Genomic DNA, 22,070 nt, shown 5'->3' on the forward strand with positions numbered 1-22,070 from the left:
TTGGGACCTGAATCCACATGGTGGTGGGGAAAGAACCTTGAATGCAACTGTAGCAGAGTCACACAAAATGTAGATCTTAGAACCGGAGCTCTTTGTTTCATCCTGAAACCCCTGACCAGCCGGACCCCAGAGTTGAAGTGGAACGCACCTCTAATCCAAGTCACGTGACCAAACACCAGCACAGCTTCTCCACTGGAGTGAAGCGGATCCCATCACAGCTCAGAATCTTTATTGATCATCAGGATACATTCCACAGTGAATCTCTGGCTCCAAAAGCAACGTTAGAAAACTCTCCACAACAACATGCGAGTGTCAGCGTCCGAGCGCGTCGGGTCAAAAGTGAAAGTTTGTGAGGACGGTGGAGGAGATGACAGTCTCTGGTTCTCACTCCTCAGGCTTCCTCCTGCTCCGGGAAGTTGAGGATCTTGCGATGGGCTTGTCTCAGGTACTGCTGCTGCTTGAAGTAAACTTTGAAGGCTCCTTTGATGGCCACGAACGCGATTCCTCCCTGAACACAGCAGCACACGAACGCGTCACGTGACGTCATACATTGGTGGCTGGCGCCGCACCCACCAGGATGGTCCGCTGCAGGTTGGAGTTGACGCTGCTGAACATGAGCTTCCCCACGATGGTGGCGATGGTGGGGAAGACCAGGGCGCCGCACAGGATCCGAGTGGCTGAGACATGGTCTGCCAGGGGACTGGCCTCGGCCGGGATCCGGGGGACCGGACAGCCGATCCCTGCAGGGAGACGGAACGTTGGGAATTATCAGTTCAGTGAGCGGCCATATTGGATCACACCACACCACAATGAGGATGATCCGACGAGTATCTTGGTCCATAGTTCAAGTCAACTGTTCAGAGACATGAGATACAGCAGCCATTTAACCCCTAAATAAAGCTGGCAGAGCAGCCTGTCAGACACCAGCGGCTTCTACCAGAGACCTGAAACATTGAGTTTCTCATCTCTACACTTAGTTCACTGTTCTATTGAAACATCAACAAATAATGATGTTGGAGACAAACTCCACTGAGAAGTTTCTTTCTTAAGTCTTACTCAAGCAATGGGGTGACTTGACTCTGAAACAGGACTCTCTTCGGAGCAGGAGGGGCAACTACACTGCTGTAAATATGTTAGCGTATTCCACACAAGGTGCGAATCGTGGGGTTTCATCTGGCGCCGGCAGCTCATTGGCCAGTGTGCAAGCGGTTCTGACCCGGGAAGATGGTGCTGAGGATCTGCAGCTTGTTGCTGTACTTCCTCCACAGCCGCAGCACGTAGTCCTCCCAGCGGATCATCTTCCCCAGGATCAGCATGACGGGGATGGTGGGCAGGCCGATGAGCAGGAAGAGGGGGTCGGCCCGCTCCATCACGTCCAGGCCCTCCTTGTGACCCACCACCTGCAGACCACGGGACGTCAGAGTCGGACCGCAGGGTGGGGGGATTCCGTCGCGGCTCTCTCTCACCTGCATGACGGTCACCGCTCCATAGGTGACGGCTGTCCAGTAGATGGAGCCCACCATGATGCCGGCGGCGGCGAAGGGTCCGGCTTTTGAGATGAGTCGGTCTGAGAGGTCCAGTACGTAGACCACAGGACCTGCAGGAGGGGAAGAGCAGAGTCAGGACCAAAGGAGGAAGACGGATGTGGGTCAGGGTGACCGCGGGAACAGGAAGCCCCGGCGTCGCAGGTCGCGCTCGCCCCGACACTTCCTGACCATGTGACGGAGCTCAGGTCAGCCGGTTCAGGTTTTAGTCCTTCAATCGCACTCTGTGTTGGAGAGTAAACCGCAGCACAAAGAGCTTTGGTTCCGTAAACTCTTCCACTCAGAAGCTGCTGCTGCTGAACAGCTGAGTCATCTAAACAGCATGAAAACCTCACGTCTCCTCCAGAAACACTCATTTAGCCTCAAAAAAAAAAAACTGTCATCACGTTGTTAAGTGAGCAAGAGCAGGGTGTGAGGTGAAAGCGCTGAGTCACTGCGTGTTGTGAAAGCTGCCGGAGCACTTTGGGACCACGTCAGCAGCCGACTGATGGATGGTCCTGTTCTCCGCCACTGGAGACTGCAGCACAAAGAGATCCAAAGGCTCTGACTCACGGGAGGCTCTGAGTCACGGCTCGCTGCCGTAACTTCATCTCTGGGATTCACTTCATATCTGGGGTCTGATCTGAAGAATACAAGGGCCTGGGTCAGCTCACGAGGGCAGCGCTCGGAGTGAAGAGGTCCGGAATACAAGGCCGACTCCTCGTGTCTCGGGTTTTCCAGCCATGTTTCCTCACTGCTGCCCGACTACCAGCCGGAGGGAAGTGGGTCGCCTCCTAATGTTTCTCTGGTCCAGTGGAAAAGTGACCACTGGCAGCAGATTTCACAATTAAGACCATTACAATGGATGGATGGAGAATAGAAGAGAGGGGGGAAAAGTGCAGCTCGAATTCCTCGGCTAAAGGCTCCGCATGCCGGGAAGGTTCCAGCTGGCACGGCGAGGCGCAAGGACACCGTGTCCTCGGCACCGTCTCTCCTGGCCAAGTCATCAGGACGGGCCGGATTTGCCGGGCGGAAAATCATCCGCGGCTTTCAGCGCTTCAGAGTCAAAGGTCGACAGAGAAAACAATCCAAATCTGCGTATATCTGGATCCACGGGCAGAAGAGGAGGACGGGACACAGGCCAGACAATGGCAGGGATGATTATTTCTGAGAAAACTGTTGCATCCTTTGTATCACCAGTTGAGTAGTTTCATCGCAACTTGGCTTCAGAACCGTCTTTACGGCACCAAACCAAACAGACAGAGGAGTTTAGATTTTTTTAACTCCAGTGTTTGATAGAACAAATGTCGCCCTGAACTGTCGTACCCCCAACTCTATTTTGTAGTCAGACACGTTGCACGTAGCGCTACTTTTGCAGCTCCAATAGTCCACTAATGCGAACATACAGTTGGTGAACCGCACTGTAACCGGGTCGGTCCAAGCACTCAGACATAGTGCAGAGGGAGGGGCTATGACATCATCGTCTGATTGTACAGTCAAAGACGGGTTGTTGATCCGCTCCTCAGCCCCAGTTTCAAAAAGTTACAGTTGCAGCGGATAAGGCCCGGCCCCACCTTCACACGGGTGGGTCTTTAAAACCTGCTTTCCACTGTCTCCTCACGGTGGCCATCGACTTCTCTCGAACCATGGACCACATTCCACATCTAGAAGCTTTCCAGCTTCTCACACAAGCACCTGGAAATTTCCACTGTCCACTGAACATCCTGATGCCACTCGAGTCACTTTCGGTGTTGAAACACGACACGTCTTGTTTGTATTCAAGAATACATCACAGGCATCTCACAACAGCTCTCTCTCTCTCTCTCTCCCACACACTGGCAGCACTCAGCCTCAGACTAGAGGAAGAGAAGGAAGCTGGTCCCGTCCGTCGCATGACTTGATCATTGCTCACCAGACTGTGTCTCTCTGCCTTACTCCAGGACACAAACACTTGTGAGCAGCTGATGTGGTGAACGGTCACGTAACACGTCCTGTGTGCTTTTGGAAAAAAAAAACATCAGCTGGCAGCTTTTGGAATGTAAAGTTTACAACCAAAGCACCTGGTCTTAAGAATGTCTATGCCACAACTCCAGATACTTTCTATTGATCAATACTTGACTTGATACATTTAAATTTACTACTGACGGCATCAAATCCCACCATTTCCATGAGGCTCATAAACCGTTTCTGCGAAAACAATTCCATACTTGTAGACCAATATGACTCTGAGACTTTCATTTAGAGTGACACTTGAGAGCTGAGGGCTGTGTCTCTTCAGTCCAGACTTCCCTTTAGAATGTTGCCTGGCAACCAGTCCGCAAGCACAGTTTCAGTGAATGACTTGTTTGACTTCTCTCCGATGTATATGGATGGGGGAGCGTCATGTGACCAAAGTGATTTACCAAATTCATGTCACTTTTCTACATTGACTTTACTGTTGACCATCTTCATCGCCTTCCTGAGTCGCCACTCGGTTGATCATCTCCCTGATATAAATGTGATTGAGGAAGCAGTTTCTGCTTATAGCATCACACTAACATACATGAACCTGTTTACCAGGCAAGCCTGGCCTCCTGCTGACTAACACTGATCTGTCAAACATCCTCTAGGGTAAAATGAACCAGAGAGTTTGTACGTAACAGACTGACCAGCTGAGGAATCACAGTTGTACAAGCTTCCAGAAAAATCCTTGCTGGTGTTTGGGACCAGCTCATGTCCCTGTCACAGTTGGGTGGGGGGGTTAATTGAGGTCACTGCTTCACAGAGCAGCCACCATCCAGGACCCTACTGCTCCCCATCAGAGCGAACAGAAATATTTACCCGATTCACCGCAGACCTGACGCCTGTGTGGAACACAATAAACTTGTATAGGAGAAATTCAGTCACTGCTTCTGGAGGGTTTTCACATGGCAACGTCAACATCACACGACAAACACAATCTCCACGATGACAATTCTGCATCTCACGAAAAATTCGATGAACAAGTGGCACTCGCTGCATTGGACTTAAACACGTGAACATGACGAGACCGTAACAGCGCGCCGCGCTCTCCAGCTCCGCGGCAGCCGACACCGGTGTGTGACAGTTGTGGAGAGTGTGGTGGACTTTGGTTCACCATTGTAGTTTTAAACGTATTTTTAATCCAGGGAACCTTTGATCATGACACTGGTCGACTCTGAGTCTCTGGATCCGTGTTTATTTTATTAGATGGAGTGGTCCTCATAAGTTCTCTGACGCGGTTGTCTGCCTTGGTTCACATCAACGCATGCAGGTCTCACGCTGTGCTGGTGAAAATAGTTGGATATTGGCGGTGGCGTCCTCTTCCGCGTCCCCATTAGGGTTCACTGATCGTGGACACACTCTCACAGGCAGCGCAAATGCTATGAGCCGGGATCAGTTAGGGACCATCAACAAATTCTAAAGCGGTCAAAGTATTAGTGAAATCTTCAATAAGGCCATGGAAAACAAGCATTTTAGGAGAGAGAATTGTGAAAAGTTTTTTCATAACACAAGACCAAGCACTGACAGTTTGTATCATGAGAATATGACTAAATGATCAAACTCCACTGATAAGTTTCATCGTGAAACAGATTCAAGAGAGACTGTAGTGTCCAACACATGGAATAGGATGAAACTGTATTTAGCGTGATCATTATCGTTACCACCAAATTCATCGCAATAACTTTTTTGGTCCATATCGCCCATCCCTAGTTGTCACCGTGACGTCATTGAAGGCAGCAGGAAACTCGTGCGCATGAGTGGGCAGGTGTAAGAAATGTCCTCTGAAGAGTTACAAACTATACCAGGTAGATAAGGAATGAACCAAAGTCAGGGGCTGAATTTGACACAACAATATCATTGGTAAATGACCACTGAAAGAAAGTTGCGACCTTGTGTTTTCAGTCCTTCTGAGGAAACACCAGCAACAATTGAAAGGCGTTTCATGTCACAAAGCTTCGACAGAGATCACTCTGCACCTGCTGCTTCTTAAAAAACACCAGGACACGGCTCCAGCAGCCAGGAAACGCTGAGTCACCAAACTAGCTCCAACAAAGTGCAGGAAATTCAATTAAAAAAAAGGGGAACTGTGTTTCAACTTTTCCTCAAAGGAGCTATTGTGCGTCTGAAGTCTCAACTTTCGTCAGCGCTAGAGACTTATGAGCGAGGCAACTGTGATATTGGTGAGGCCAAACCTACCCAGTTTAGGAAAGACAATGAGGTATTCTGCGTTGCACTGAGGGCAGGCCACCCGCGCTGTACTGTTGCCCCGCTGCTTCTCGTCCACCCAGCGCTGCAGGCAGGATTGGTGGACCCACTTTGTTGAGCCGCGGCAGCGACATGGACGCACCCACTCTGCAGTGCGGTCGTCCTCGTCTGTGGCGAAGCAGACCCAGCAGCTCCTAGGAGGACAGTGAAGAATGAACATGGCTTATAGAGATTGTACAGTAAACACATTCCTAGTAAGCTTGAGGTTGCTTCACCACCTCTCCCCTCATAGCTACACCTGTCTGCCGGTAGCAGTATTACTCAGCACGTTTTGACTGTGCTTAAATCTATCTGGCAAGTACATTGTCCGCAGTCAGGAACGTCGTCTGTTTGCGCAACTAGCTGCTTCACTGGTCCCCAAGTCACGCTCAATACCAACTGGATGTGACATCCATCAGTAGACTTGGGCTTCAACCACCTTCACTCCGGTCCAGTTTCAGGCAGTTAGTCCCAGAGATGTGGGACGCGAGTCAAGGGACTCAAGTCGCCAGATTATGGACTTGTGACATGCTTGACAAATAGTGGCAAATGCCTCGACTTGACTTGCTACTCATGACTTGAGACTTGACTTGCATGCAATGACTCGACAAGTTATTGCTTTCTTAGTTATTGAGGGAATCATTAAAAACATTCGAATGTACGGATGTGAGCCAACCTGGCAACCTGACTGTACGATCATGTGACGTGCACATCAATCTCGCACAGGGAGAATTAATATTTTATTTACATTTCTCTCTATCTGAGCTGTTGTTCATTCTTATATGCAGTGTTTTTTTGCACTTGTGCATTGAAATAATTTTGCAAATTAAAGTTAACACGGCTGTCATGCAGCTTATGATAATTTAATAACTTGACCTGAGCAAAGCTCTGACTTGACTCAACCGTCACAAAAAAAAAAAGACTTGACTCAAGACTTGCACATGTGTGACTTACTCCCACCTCTGGTTAGTTCTCAGGGGCAATATTAGAGGATGACGTTCAGTGGCGGCCATTTTAAATCCCTAACAGTCCTCCTTAAAAGCCAAAGAACACATCGACTGTTGAAAATCTCAGTGCCAAGGCACTGGGAGAACCTGGTGGACCTCTTAAGTTACAAGGGTTGACCATTTGGCACTGAGCCCTAAGGAGTGGTCTCAGAACATCTAGCTAGATCAACTATTGACTGTTGAATCGGAAGGTCCCAACATCGCCCCTAATCACTCGGCAGTCAGGTGACTACCTTTGTCCGTCTATTCTCTGTGTGAAAATGTAGTTGTTTTGTGGATGCAAGATTATATCACAATGGTTTTGACAACTCTGGAATACTGTTGAGCTCACGTTGCTTGGTGGGTTGGGCTGAGTGCAATGAATGAATGAGATTCCCGGTCAAGACACTTCCTTTTTGCCGTGAGGCAAACCAAATTCTTGAATTATGGAAGATGTTTTATAAATCTATTGTGTATTGTTTTTAAATTAAGAAATGTGCAAACGCGCCGGGCGGCAGCAACACCTCAAGGCACCCACAGGAAGTCAAGAAAGCCTGGGACCAATCGGCTAAGCCGACAGGCAAGAGTCCAGGAAGCTGAAGCAGGGAGTGTTATACAGGCCTTCCATCTGAACCAGGCCAGGAAATGACTGAGTTAACTTCGAGAAGCAGCAACTGTTGAGCAGGATTGGGGTGTTTGAATGTTCAAAGAACTCAAAGAAACTCTTTAACAACATGTTTACATAGTGGAACTGGCTGATATGCCTCCCTCTCAGAATGTGAGATATGTCTGGAATGGGAGCGCTCTCGCTCAGACACGATACCAAATGAAGACTCAAGAGGAGCTAAACAATGTATGCCAACATTTTTCATTGCTGGGAGTCCATGATCACTGTTTCTCTGGGAGTGAGCAGGATGGATAGGATCAGGAAGCAGTAGATCAGAGGGACATGTCAGGTGTTTAGGAGACCAAGTCAGAGAGGCTAGATGGAGATGGTTTGGACATGTACAGAGGAGCCAGTACATTGGTAGATGAAGATGTTGAGGTTGGAACTGCCAGGCAGAAGGTGGAGAGGAAGGCCAAAGAGGAGATGGATGGAGGTGGTGAAGGAGGACATGAGGTTTGTAGGTTTGAGAGAAGAGGAAGCAGAGGACAGGGGGAGATGGAGGAAGTTGATCCACTGTGGCCACCTCTGAAGGGAGAAGCCGAAAGAAGAAGAAGAAAAAGAAAAAGAAGAAGAAAAAGAAGAAGAAGCAGAAGGACATTGGAACTGCCAGGCAGAAGGTGGAGAGGAAGGCCAAAGAGGAGATTGATGGAGGTGGTGAAGGAGGACATGAGGTTTGTAGGTTTGAGAGAAGAGGAAGCAGAGGACAGGGTTAGATGGAGGAAGATGATCCACTGTGAAGGGAGGAGCCAAAAAAAAGAACAAAAGAAGAAGGAAGTCGATAAAAACTGGCATTCTATGAAGACGTAGAGTCTTCTTTAAGGTGCAGGACATGAATCTAATAGCAGGCTCAATATAGTTCACCGTGTACATCTCCAGCCCCCCTGCTGTTTTAGTTGAATTATAAATGTGAAATGTATTCGCTCTTCCTGTTATCAGTTTCCGTGGCCACCAGAGAGAGCTGAGGTCCCAAACGTACGTAACTTTGCTGCAATTTCTCTTTCTTCTTTGGCTAATGAATAAAACACTACAATGCTGGAGATGTGTTTAGCTCTCGGGTGACAACAACAAACTAACAAAACAGACAAGAGGAGGAAATGTTCTCACGCTTTCACACTTGACTCTTTCAGGAAGTATTTAAAGGATCGCGACAAAGTTAATAGCCACCTGCATCAGGCAGCACTACATGTGAGCACAGAACAATGGATGTCACTCTGAGCCGAAGACAAAACTGTTTCCTTCACTCTAGCATCTCCGATTCCAGTAACCCAGCTCCACACCATGACAGGACCAAATAGGAGAGCTCCGAAACGTTAGCCTCACTGCGAAACCCTAGTAGAGATGAGCCTCCGGCGAGCACACACTCCAAAAGTTAGCAAGATTTCATGGCAATCTGTTGGGTTGTATCCCGTCATGTGAACATATCCAGCTCAACTTTAAATTATGACCAGTAAGGAGCTCTTAGCGTGTTTAAAAGAATCCACTCAAAAATGTTCCTTTTCATTGACCTAAAAACAAAAAAGAAAAAAACAATTTCCAACTTCACTATAGATTTGAAAACACAAACATGTGCTGTGATGTCTAAATAGTTCTCAACCAAGTCAGGCTCCAAGAAGCTCAACACCCAAGTAAAAAAGGATCTTTTCACCCAGCTTTGGTCATGTGACTCTGGGAAAACTGGAGGTCTCCGAGTACAAATGTCAAGACGAAGCAGATCCCAGCCCACAAAGACCATAAAGAGAGGTTAATAAACGCCAGAGAGGTTGACGGACCACACTTCATTCATGTTCTCATCCACCCCATGTGGAGTGTGTGGCCACGCTGAGCAGTTAGGCATGATCCAGCCTGAAGTGTAAGAGCTGTAATTTTCAGGGAGAGAACAGGGTTGACCGAGTCACAAGGTAACAAAGTCGCTTGAATGCTGCACAGAGCAACAAGATGACATGCGTAGCTCATGGTTACGCGAGGGTCACATTGGGGTCGGTCGACCACATCTTGTGAAACTTTGTAAAATGTGCTGAGCGCAGATATGAACCCTGAGACTACAATCGACGTGATGACGTGCACTGACCTGCTATCAGCTCCACGAACACAACTGGGGTCACGCGGGCTACAGCAGAACTAAGCTAACAAGTGCCTCCCCCCCCCCACAATTCTACCGTGCCACACAAGGTAAAGCAAGCTCAACGGCCAAAGTTTAATATTGACAGAGTCGGGTCATACAGTGACAAACGCCTTGTAGCGCTCCACTGCTCACGCCGGGACCACGATAAGAGGCTCCGACCTTTCTTGAACCAACATACAGGAGTGCTACTTTGATTTGGCTGCCACATTTCCACGCCAATCATTCCGGCAGTGAAACCAGTAAACCTTTATAATTGAGGGTGTGAGAAAAGCATTAACAAGCTATCAATCAATAAGAACATTCCAGCAAATTATAGAGCGCAAACTAGTCATTCAGCCTGGTGCTAATATCGTCTGTAATTGAGGGGAGTGTTGCCTGAGAAACTTCCAAATTTGAGAAACCATACAGACCATCTTTCTTCCCGTTGTTAGGATGGCAAACACCAGTCCAAGATAATCGCTGGTTTCATTTCAGGATTCAGATCATGAATTGTTTTTGTGAAGCTGACATAAACCAGTTTGACCTTCAATTTGAGTGACAAATAAAACACACATCAAGAATGACACAGAACACCCACGCAGAAGAACGTATGTACAGACTGGGAAGGATTTACCCAAAGATGCTTTGTTTACAGTTTAGTATGAGATGGAGACAAAACAGGTAAGAGACAACAGCCCTAAAAGAAAGGAGGCATCACAAGATCATCATTCCATGAGCATGAGGTGCCTGGTTTGACTCTATGACTCAACAACTTACCCACAAGTGACATGTTTCCCCGGTGAACGTCACCTAAAATGTTGTGTGCAGAGCAGTCTAACTCATAATATTGACTCATTCAAATTCAAACAGAAATAAGCTTCAGCCTAAGAAGCCGGTGTTTGATTTGTGCAGCATAACGCTGTGTCATTCAACACAGGGCAGTATTAAACACACACACACATTACCTCTAATGGGATCTCCCAGTTTAACAAAGGGTAAAATGAATACTGAGAACGTGTTCACAGCGGCACATAAAAAACGTCACTGCTTATGGATGTGTATGTCTGTGTGTACTTGTTTATTTGTCCTTGTGTGGACCAATCCCTGACAAAGCACTTCCTTGCCGGTTCCCACGAGGTAAAGCCGCAATTTGAGGATGAGTACTTCAAAATAACTGGGTCATTATAATTGGGTTTTAGTTTGGTTCTGTTAAGAAGGGTCCTGGTTTAGGAAAGCCACTTGTTTTGGCTGGTCAGGTTTAGGGTGGGAGGCCGGGGAAAGGGTTATAGCAAGGAGAAACCTAAGATAGAGATACAAACATAAATATGTGCGGCAGGGCGGCTACAACTACGACAGCTGCTGAGGCTTCGGTACCACCGGGACAACAAACTATACAAACCACATTTTCAGCAGTTAAAAGTTTCAAAACAGCACTTAACACTATACAAGTGTTAACTATTTACAACACTACAATCAGAAGAGTCTCACGTCAACCAGTACATAACATATACCAACAAGTTCACCAACTGTTTAAGTTGTGAAAAGTCAACTGTCAATATGGCAATAATTAAACACACACCTAGTGTTTTACGACAATCTACAGATAGTTTTCTGTTAATAATAATAACCGGGGATGTGTGTTGGGTCAACAAGACATTGACAGGTTCACTATTAGTTAAGATAGTAGGTGAACTATCTAAAATAGTCGTCAGTTGCAGACCCAGTGTGTGTGTATATAGAGAATGTATGTGGGTTGGATGGGACAGTGTTACATGATTGTTGTGCATGATGTTGTACTTGAGGAACAGCGTTTACATGATCAGAATTTTTGTACAGGTTGAGTCAAGACAAGACATGATGGAAGATTTTGTGAGAGCCTTTTGGGCTTCCATTTTAATTTACCTCGACCGTGGATCAAGGATCAGAACTGTCAGTAAAAGACAGTAAAGCTTTAACTGGATCGTGTTTACACGAGATATGTTTGCTCAAGCTGCCAAGTTGACACGAAGATTATGTTGTCATATGTCTGTTTGAGTGACTCCACAACTTCTGGGAACATTTTGGATCCACTCACAAAAGCTGGACTAAATAGGGGGTTTGTGTAAACGCTCGTTGTTTACACTATCCACACCAGCACGAGTGTCAGTTAGAGGGTTAAAAGTCGAACTTGATAGTCAATGTCGTGTCAACTCAAAAAAGGCGGTCAACTTTCTGTATGCGGCCACTTGACACAACGAAACTAATGTTTCCGGTGCTGGACGTTAACCGCCAAGTTCGACGCGGTAGAACCAGTGTTGCTCACAGAAGTTGAGGTGTTCCCAAACAGGTGATTTGCTAACTGTTACTGCGTTATATGCAGCCGTGGCAGAAGGTTTCAGAAGACACAACATTTGGATTTAACTGGGATGATTAATAAAGACTTGAATGTCCGCCATCGCTCATAAAACATGAGCTAACTTTCTACTTCGCTGACCGATCGTGATTTTAGCACTAGCACCTACGTCGATGCTAATAGCAAGTTAGCTTGAAACTTGAAACTCACCTGTCCAGATTCTGTTGCATGGCCACCGCCGTCTCTTCCGCCATGTCCTACGTGAAGGGAGCTCGATTTAAACACAGTTTTTCCGCAGAAACGTGGCTCACCGGTGCAACATATGAGAGATAGAAAGCAGCAGCGGAGCTAACGTTACCGCTACAACAGCACAGGCCTCCTTGTTGACACGGGGCGTCCGCTGCAGACGACGCGATCACTGGGTCCGGAACTGTTCCTCGGCCATGGCGGATAGTCTGTCAAACCTAAACCTTGGTTGTTCTAAAACCACTTTCTTCGCTGAGAATGCTCTTGTCTACCTTCAACATCAGTGTGACCGCTTGACTCCATTGACAGTCAAACTCCTGACGTAACGTTTAAGAGCTCAGCTGTGCACTGTGACGCCATCACAACAACGCCCGGCCTCATGGGAAGTGTAGTTTTATTTCAAACGCCGCTTTAAACACTCTGTGCATACATACGTAGCTTCCCTGTATACGACGCAAAATGTATTTGATTTAATTTAAAGCTCAAACCACAAGGTTTTCAGTCAGTGTTGAGTTTTGCTTTTTGCAGTTTGTGAGAGGAATTGGATAAAAGGCGTGATCACTGAACTTTTGCATGTTTTGTTTTTGCGCAAAACAATGTCTTTGTGTTTTAGATTAGACGTTTTTTTTTATTTGTATCAACAATGCTGTTATCGATAATAATGCCGCAGTAACTATAATATGTCAGACGGAAATCTCAATAGAATTTCCTGTCCTGCACTGTTTGTACGATCTAGCACTACGCATGAAGGAAGCCTGAGGTGGCTCAGGCACCTTTCAGAGTGTTTACACTAGGAGGTGAGGTGTTCAAGCCACTCATCAAACATTTTTGTATTATTGAACAATCTGTAGTGGTAAATTAAACATTTATATGGTCTCTGTGTTGCTCTGTCTCCTTTGCCTGCACAGCAAAATACAATAAACCATCTGGTTTTCACCTTAAAATGTACCTCTGTTTGAAACATTTCAGATTCAAATTTATTGCCATGGTCAGTGGGGATCCCACCAACTAGGAAAGTGTTTTGGAATAAAAATTAAAAAAAGGCTATTCACGAATTCAACAGTCTGAAAAGCACCTAATGCTGTATGTGATTCATGTAACCATTAATCTTTTTATTAGCAGGTGATTATTTTGTTTCATTTATTTATTTATTTTTGTTCATTATTGCACAATTTACCAAGACACTTTCCTCGGTGAGATCCTCACTAACAATGGCAATAAAGCTGATTCTGACAGTTGTCAACATAAAACCATGTCGTGGTTTGACTTTGATATACACTCTAGGCGTCTTTGTCTGTTCACTCTTTTGATAAGCACTTGGAGCAGCATACAGTACTCGACCCCCTCGTCTTATCTCACTGCAGCAGCTTCGCCTTCCGACGAGAGCAGAGAGTTCACTACAACTACCAGCAGCCTCTGCGCCATCATCCATGCGCCGCAGTCAATCAGCTGTTGAAGCAACTGCTGACTGTCTCGGCACCAGCTCGTTTGTCAAACCCAAACCCCGGCGAGGCGAGCAGGAATATCGCTGCTTTCAGAGTCCACAAAGGGGGAACGATAAAGGTAATGCAACTTGACTTTCCGCGCCATCGCTCGTGCTGCGTTGTGCGTGTCGTTTGGTCGCTTTTTGGAGCCGCACACATATGGATTAAAGAGGGGGATTCGCGACATGAAAGGCACCGGGAGACTCGATCAGTCGCTGGATGGGTAAAGGTCATGTTTTTGGTGTTGTGTTGAGGCAAAAGGGCAGGTGTGTGGGTGTGGGGTGGTGGTGCTGTGGGCTGCCGATAGTGCTGTTTGGTGACCTTGGAAGGAAAAAACAACAACATGGATTAAGCAGCCAGTGTGTTCACCCTCGTCTCCACGAATCGCCTTTTAAACTGTTAATAGTATATTTGTCATTACACTGCTGTGCCATGACACCGGCCGTTTGCTTGCCGTTTTACTACTTTTAAGGCCTGGCTGGGTGTTAGCTGCAGGGTGATCTCCTTATCAACACTTTACAGCCTTTAACAACTTAATTCTTACTTAACGTTTAAAGGTTTGTTTAATAAAAACGCTACAACGTGGGTGACCCTCGTTAATACGCACCTGCTGACTTGTTAATAAATGTAATAAATGTAATGCGATGCGAGTAACTCAAGTAATCCTTCGTTCGGACTTGAAAATTCCTCTTTAATGTATAATATTTATGTAGTATATCGCCGTTTTAGTTCTGTGGGTGGGAGAAGTGCTGACTACAGTGCGGGACTCTGCCTCAAAATGCGCAAAATGTACTGTGTTGCAAGGTATTTGTACTCGTTTTGATCGTGATAGCTTTTAATATTTCGATGATTCCTTCGTAAAAGTAGTTATTGGTGCGCGTCGAAGCGCATATAAGTGCGTCACCGGAGCGTGTTATTTCTGGAAGTTGTGTTAAAAACGTATCTAATAGTGGTAGAAGGTAACCTTGTTGAAGGACAGCTGTATTTACTGACGTATGCAAATGAAGGCAGGGGAGGTCCCTGAGCAAAACACACATGAAATCAGGTTCACATCGCAGCTCTTGCGTGGAAGGAGAGAAGCCGAGACGTGGCGTGTTTTTTTTCTTGGATTTTTTAGTTCTTACTCGTCTCTTCGGATAAATGGGAGATCGCGTCTTGTTGTGCGGTTACCTGCTCCCTCTGACGTCATAGCACGATAGCGTTATAAGAGCTCCGTGTTTCCACTCGTTGCAGCTCAGCAAACCATGCAGGATGATTTACTGATGGACAAAAACAAAGCCCAACCTCACCATCAGCCAGATCAATTAGACCCTCCTCCTTCCACCCCGACCCCGTCACTGGAGCCGTCTTCCTCTTCGTCGGGATCCGAGAGCCCTTCGACGAGCAGCAGCAGCAGCAGCAGCAGCAAGGAGAAAGTGGCCATGGAGTCGCCGATCCTGCCCGGGTTGAACTTCCACCAGCAGCCGCAGGACGCCAGCAGCGGCTCCCTCTCCTCTCCTTCCTCTTCGTTCGGCAGCACTTGGTCCACGGGGAGCGCCAACGCCGTGGACGACAGCTTTTTCCAGGGAATACCGTCGGTGAACGGGACCATGCTGTTCCCAAACTTTCCCCATCCTGTCAACCCCGTTTTCGGGGCCAATTTCTCCCCTCAGATGGGTCTGGCTCCCCAGTCCCAGCAGCAGCAGCAGCAGCAGCAGCACAGACGGTCCCCTGTCAGTACCGGCCAGGGCCCCTTCCCCCAGAGAAACGCTTATCAGACCATCATCAACAACAGCAAGGGCTCTTCTTCTGCTGCTGCTGCTGCGTCCTCGGCTTGGAATAACCACCAAAACGCCGCCTGGAGCTCGGCAGCCTCCAACCCCTGGAGCGGACTACAGGCGGGTCGAGACCCGCGCCGAGGAGTCGGGATGCCGTCACCTCTAAACCCGATCTCGCCGATGAAAAAGCCCTATTCGAGTAATGTCATCGCGCCCCCCAAATTCCCGAGGCCAGGTCCGCTCCCGACCAAGCCGTGGATGGATGACGGCGCCTTCAGGAACGACAACAACGTCATGCCTTTTCAGGTGAGACTCATTCACTTGCACTTAGCTTTACCTGCTGCCACACTTTGAGTTGACGTGTGCGGAGGACGGGTTTACAATGAAAAAAAAAACAAACTCAGTTTACTGATAGGTGTGATTTGACTTGAAATATACAACTCCGCTTCCCCTGATTTTATTATTAATAGATAAATGAATATCAATTACTTCGCGTCTTTCCCAAATAAATATTAATTCTTTCTAACGTCGAAATTGAGGTAATAGTTCCACAGTACCTGAACTTCCCACAGTTACTCGTATCCTATTGGACGGGGGTGGAAAGTGGGCGGGCTAAGCACCAGGAAGCGGAAGTCGTTGTTTATTAGTTTTTAATCTTGAAATGTGAAATGCTACGTTGTTCGTTTTTCAAGTAAAATAAACATTTTACACACTGGCCCACGTGTGAAGCGCAAACAAAATAGAAAAAAAAATGGATAAAAAATGAATCAAAGAATGATTTCAAGAACGGCAGTTTCCTGTTTTTATATCACACGTCATTTTGTGTCACTTTTTCACTAAAAAATAAATGAAAAATTGATGCGATAAAGTACTCTTACTGGTAATGTTTGGAAGCAAGTCATAGGTCAAAATGCGGTTTTAAAAAAGTCACAAATTGGGTTTAAAAATGGTTCCTTTTATGTGTAGAGAATTTGTTTACCTGACAGAAATGGTTCTAATGTAAATTTAAATTTATGGAATAATAATCTAATCTAATCTAGTACTGAATGAGTCAAGCGTATGTTGCGCTACCTAGAAATGCTACACCACCGATGATGATGTCAGTGCTGCTGGGTGGTGGAGGAAATCTAAAGTGACCCGGGCACTCCAGCCTGTGGAGGGGAAAATAATTGTGCACGTCAGTCAGCCCGTCTTTATTCTCCTTCCTCCGCCGCAAGGTTGGATGTCTTCCTCTCGACTTGGCCAGCAGCTTGAAGTATCACCAGGGGACTGGGTCAGGAGGTCACCCCCCCCGTCTGTAGTGTTGTGCGTTTACTGAAGTGAAAGTGTGACAAACAAAGACGACGGTGAAAAGTGGCTTCACTGTGGCACTTGTGGGTTCTACTTGAGAACTTCTCATTTTAATAAAATTCTGAGTAAAACCCGTCCAGAAAATAAGCTACACCAATTACCGGTTCAAAGACAAATAATGATTGAACAACTTTCCGAGCTGTGGACCTGGCTAGACTTATCTTGTCCGGAATACCTCCAGAAATTGGTCGTAACATGCAAACAGGCATGTGTAACCGACAAGTGCAAGACAAATTAGATAACCATCTAACATGTCAGAATCTGTTCCCGTCTTGAGTCATGTCATGGCTCTGCTCAGTCCACATGCAAGGATGTGATGTTGAAATACTGTATATCTGTTGATCTCAAAAGTTCCCCACAGGTGAAATCCAATTTAATCTAACTTCTCTCCGTTTATCGCAACTACGGCGTTACGATAAAACCTCCTGTCTGTCATAAAAAAAGCTACCAAGAGGTTATACTAACTCTCAGTTAGCTAACTCTGTCTGTCTGTGATGAAGTGAGACTTGTACTCATACTTGTGCTTGACGTTTTTAACTTCAGTAGGAAGTTCTCTGACCCTCTTTGAACAACTCACAATGCAGACAGACCAAGAAAGTGAGCCACAATCTGATAACAGCTGTAGTCTAATCTGTCGCAGCAGCTTGACCAGTCTGGGGGACATAAGTTTAAGGATTGTTATTTCAGGCTAGCAGTTTTGCTGTGGGAAGGGTTTTTCTTCTGGCAACTGCAAGATGCTGCTTTTTTTTTTTGGAATGTCCTGTCCAGGCTGGAGAAGAGATCCTTCTATAGCAGGTGAAACTGAAGTATCTTGAAGTCTTGTTCAAGAGAGAGGGCAGCAGTGTCGTCTGAAAGAACAATGTCTCAGATTCAAGCATTTGAATCTACTTTTAACCTCCAAGTGTCTTGAATTGAATTGAAAAGAAAATCAAGTTGCCCTTCTTGAAACGTCTCACCTTGAAATCATGGCGCTAAACTTCAATTTTGGATTCAAAAAAGCATGCTGTCTAACCCTGCTATTTTAAAGGTGAAAATGGATGAGCTGGGGTCAGCCGTGGTGGCAGCCTACTGCTAATGAAGGCATGTTTCAAATGACATCATCCTGAAGAAGCTTCAAGAGAAACTGACCCATATGCTTTGTACTAATGTGCAAAATATGGAAAACCAGCTAAAATACAATTTACTCAAGAGCTTCTTGTGATGCTGAATGAGAAGGCAAATTGTGCGATGTCATCCTCACACGGAGCTGCGGGACAATAACAGCCATAATTGGTGAAGAGTTATCACCAGCGTGTGAGGTCAGGGTGCCACATGTCAACCTTCTTGTTTACTGAAGGGAAGCAAAGTGCTGAGCCAGGCAGCAGGCGCTGCATGCACGGCACCGCCCTGTCACGTGGCCGTGGTTGACAGGTGACACTTGTTGTCATTCCACACAGGAGTATCCTTCAGATTGTACCATCCGCTCGGCGTCCACATGCTGGTCCGTGGCTGTCTGTGGCTGAGAGAGTGCGGAATGTGAGGAATTCAACTTAACATGTCAGCGTGAGGCTTAAGACAGCAGGTCACATGACAGTCTGGGAGAGATTTGAAATGATGATGGGCGTTGCGATACCTGCCTCTGGGATCACAATCGCTGCGTGTTGAGCGCTTAAGCTTTGCAGTTTCACGGATGACCTGCGAGTCAGGGAGCTGCCTCATGGTCATGCAAAACAGGAGGTTGTTGAGGGTGTAACCAGGATGACTCAGGGTTGAAAGTGAATGTGGTTAAGCTTGTTTCTAGAGTCAGTCGTCCAGGAATCCCTGAATGTGTTGCCTTGACCTCTAAACCTTGGCAGGGTGTTGAATGAACCCAATTCTATAAGATGAGATGCCTTAACTTACACATTCAGAAAATAATATCGTCAGCTTTACTTCCCTTAAAAGCTCTACTGATTTTAAATGTGGAAACTTAGACATGAATGTGTCATTTTTACTGTAATTTCCGTACTGTTGAGCACACCTGAATATAAGCCGCACCCACCGTATTAAATACGAAAATAGAGGGTTACCCCAGGAGGGTTGGAGAAGGTTTCTGGAGAGGGGTGCTGCCCCGTGATCGGACTGAAGTACACAGTACAAGTAACATCCGACTTCCGACCGGGATCGGTTCCAACCAACCGGTCGTAAGTCAGATTGGACGTAAGTGGAATGCCATTCAAAATAGCCGACGCGAGGGTTATAGGTGCAAATGTAGTGGTGGGCATCTGCTGAACATGGTCGTAAGTAGGGGTGGATGCAAGTCGAGCAGGTCGTAAGTCGGATGTTACTTGTACTAGCAGTAAAATATGTAAAAAATGGACACCCAGTTTTTTTCAGCAGGACGCCCTAAATGTCCCATTATTATTACCTGCATATTGCCCTACTCGTAGTGTCATCACACTGGTTTCCATGTAATCAAAACTCACCGATTCTCAACCAAACCTTCAACAATCGTTTCCAAACCTAACGCAAAGCTATTTAATCTGAGGCATATTTTGGCTTTTTTTGGCACGAAGCCTGGAGTGGAAGGGAAAGAATCATTATAAAAATATGTTAAGTCAGTCATCAGCGTTGCGTGTTGGGAGGGGAATGGATTGGGGGCGGGGCTTTGCACACCCCGTTTCACAATCCTAGCTAAAAGCCTTTTAGCAGGACACTTGAAGCAGAAGTTCCTAAAAACTTTCCTTGACGTAGCGCTGTTATAAACTCAGTTGTTCCGCTTCTTTGTGTGGGAACGTGTTTCCAATGAACCATTCCAAGCCGGTCCCAGATTTCAGTCCTGCCTCAATGAGCTAACGTTCATTCACTGCTACACAAGTGAACCGTGCCCGGTCAGTCATCTACAGTGCGCTCTGTGACCTCCCCCCGCCCCACAATAAGCGTCAGCGTGGAGCTGATGGGGGTGAGGGGACGAACACATCAGCACTTCATCTGTTTACTGTTCACACTAAGCGAGCAGATTTTTATCTATGTGGCGCTGTCGGCGTCAGAGTCGGGGGAATAACTGTTTTGAATGCTCAGCCGAACGGGCAACAATAGCGCTGGCGTGCAAACAATGCGGCCGTGGCCGGGGCAGCGGATACAGGACGCAGCTGCCGAACCGGCAGCCTCCAGCTCCACGAGGCCTCACCTTTGGCATACATGTCACTTTCATGAATTGAATCACACATGCTGGAAGCCTTTCATTCAGGGAGTGATGCCTCGGCTTTGAGGTCTTAGTTGTAGTATTGGTGATGCAGTTTCAAGTCATTGTACAGTGCATTCCGGCTACGCCTCAATGTGAAACTCGCTCAGTGTGTGCGGCGCAGTCTGTGTTGTAGCTGGAATTCTTTTGACTGGAATTTTCATGGAGATATTTTAAGCTGCTCCTTGATGGTGCTTCAGTGAGTCATGGCTGTCTCTTATGAGCCTTGATTTTCCAGTTCCATATTGGAAGGAAGATGTGAATGGTGTGGGAAATACATACTTATTTTCTTGCTCAGGAGACTCAAAATTTCCTGCGAAATTGGTCAGCAGCTCGTAGTCCCGCCGTTTCATGTGGAACAGTGGCAAAAAAAATGCAAACGTCTAATTTAAATTACATTTTAACCACGCCTTCCTCTCTGTCATCATGTTTTGTCATGTGTTTAATCTGCATTAGGTCGTCATCTAGATTCCTCTTTTGGCCATACCATACCACATTTATCTGTAAAGCACTCAAACAACACAAGCTCATCACCAAGTACTGTAGAGACCTTAAAATCCCGATAAAACAAAGATTGAAAATAATACATAAAGGCTGCAGAACCCATTAAGACTAACACACGAATCAAAATCTACTACGTAAAGTCGCCGCCCTGTTAAATACACTTTGGTCAGGGGTTTCTTCAGTGGTACAAAATGGAGCAGCATGTCCCTCCGTATTTTGTTCAACCGAATCTCCAACCCCTCTGAACATCCTGTTGTTTTTCTGTCTTGCAGGAACGGAACCGGCCCTTTGATGCGTTCAGCTTGCACTCTTTGGAGAATTCCTTAATGGATATGATCAGGACTGACCACGACAAAGGTAAACCGGTGACTAGGAGTGTCCGCTTTCCTTACATGTCCTTGCCTTCCGTCGCAGCGAAAACAAACATGCTTCAGTGTAGTTCACCGCCAGGAGCCTGTCTTTTTATGTCTCCATTTGATAGTGAGCACAATCCATTCTTAGTACTTTGACCTTCTACCGGGTAATATACTATCAAAGCGGCGAAGCAACATTGTATGGAACATAAAGTGACTCGTGGCTTTCGAGGTATGTTTGTGGCGTGAGGTCATTTCATTTAACCTGCTGTTCATGAAGGCGTTGTTGAAGGAAAACTGACTTGACTGACTTTTGAACCGTGTGGAGTGGTGTAGTTGAGACCACTTAACCCCAGACTGAGTCAACCAAACTGAACTCGGTTCCCATTTGCCAAGGCTTCAGAACTCCATTTCCAACCAACTCCGAAGACTTTATTGATACACATGCATCTGTTTTAGACGGATTCTGTTTGCTAATGGATGGACAGAAGCTCTTGAAGCAGAACTTATTGATCATTTATGTTGCATTAAGAGCTTTTAACACGAAGAGTCAAAGCTCTCTTCCCATCACATCTCACATCAAGGTTCACTAATGGAAAAAACAGCAAACTTTCTTGTGGTGGTATGTCAAAGACTTCATTGATCTGAACTTGAATAAAACTGAGAGTGTCAACTCATCACGATCCTTCCATCTTGTCGTTGAGTTGCCGCTAATATTCTGCCGTATAACTTTTAAGCACCACCGCCATCTTCAGAGGAACCTTTCCTCCAGTGCGTGCACTGAAATAGCCCCATCACAAACCAATGAGTAATGCAGTTGTAATGCCACCAGGCTGCCGGACTGGCTCTCGAGCATCCTAACCTAACCCTAACCCTACAGCCAACCAGTTTGCAATTCTCTGGTTTCATTTTGGAGACTTTATGGCTCGGTATGAAAATGAATCAGCGGTTAATGACTCATTTTCTCCCAATATTTACTCATGAAGAACAAGCCAGATGGCCTGTCAACACAAGTGGCTGATAAAGAATGCACTCAAGCATCTTCATCTTTATGACACAAGCATCAATTCAAAGTCACAGACCACCCGCGGAGAGGTTTCAAAACAGCCGGCTGTACTGGTTCCCCACTGCGCTGAGGTATCATGCATACCTGCTCTTCTTGACCTTTTTAGTGATGCTAAAACCGAGGCGTGAGGCGACCCCACCCATGGGGACCCACTTCTGTGAGGGTCAGTGTATAGGGTGGGGCCATTGTTATTTAAGTCGCGGTGCGTGTTTCATGTCCCCCCCCCACCCTGACAGTTTTAAAAGCTTTCGACT

General features: G+C 46.4%; 2 protein-coding genes across 6 annotated transcripts in view; one reads left to right on the forward strand and one right to left on the reverse strand.

Annotated features, from left to right (window-relative positions):
• Positions 1 to 212: 212 nt before the first annotated feature.
• Positions 213 to 13,479, reverse strand: marchf5 (membrane-associated ring finger (C3HC4) 5). Its single transcript, XM_053875565.1, has 7 exons — positions 12,213 to 13,479; positions 12,065 to 12,111; positions 5,721 to 5,923; positions 1,467 to 1,597; positions 1,217 to 1,400; positions 574 to 740; positions 213 to 508 (listed from the first exon to the last, which is right to left on the reverse strand). Exons 2-7 carry the CDS (start codon positions 12,106 to 12,108, stop codon positions 392 to 394), a joined length of 846 nt encoding a protein of 281 aa, XP_053731540.1. The 5' UTR covers positions 12,109 to 12,111; positions 12,213 to 13,479; the 3' UTR covers positions 213 to 391.
• cpeb3 (cytoplasmic polyadenylation element binding protein 3) overlaps positions 13,448 to 22,070 on the forward strand; it is a 33,714-nt gene continuing 25,091 nt past the window's right edge. For 2 of the 5 annotated variants that reach the window (XM_053875559.1, XM_053875562.1), the window contains exons 1-3: positions 13,448 to 13,663; positions 14,818 to 15,647; positions 20,670 to 20,754. In XM_053875559.1, the coding sequence (XP_053731534.1) occupies positions 13,531 to 13,663; positions 14,818 to 15,647; positions 20,670 to 20,754 (1,048 nt within the window). In that variant the 5' untranslated portion in view covers positions 13,448 to 13,530. The remainder of the gene's footprint in view (positions 13,664 to 14,817; positions 15,648 to 20,669; positions 20,755 to 22,070) is intronic. The other 3 variants (XM_053875560.1, XM_053875563.1, XM_053875564.1) reach the window with 2 other exon arrangements.

This window comes from Synchiropus splendidus, chromosome 9 (genome assembly GCF_027744825.2).
Source record: "Synchiropus splendidus isolate RoL2022-P1 chromosome 9, RoL_Sspl_1.0, whole genome shotgun sequence".
In the NCBI taxonomy this organism is placed as follows: domain Eukaryota; kingdom Metazoa; phylum Chordata; class Actinopteri; order Syngnathiformes; family Callionymidae; genus Synchiropus; species Synchiropus splendidus.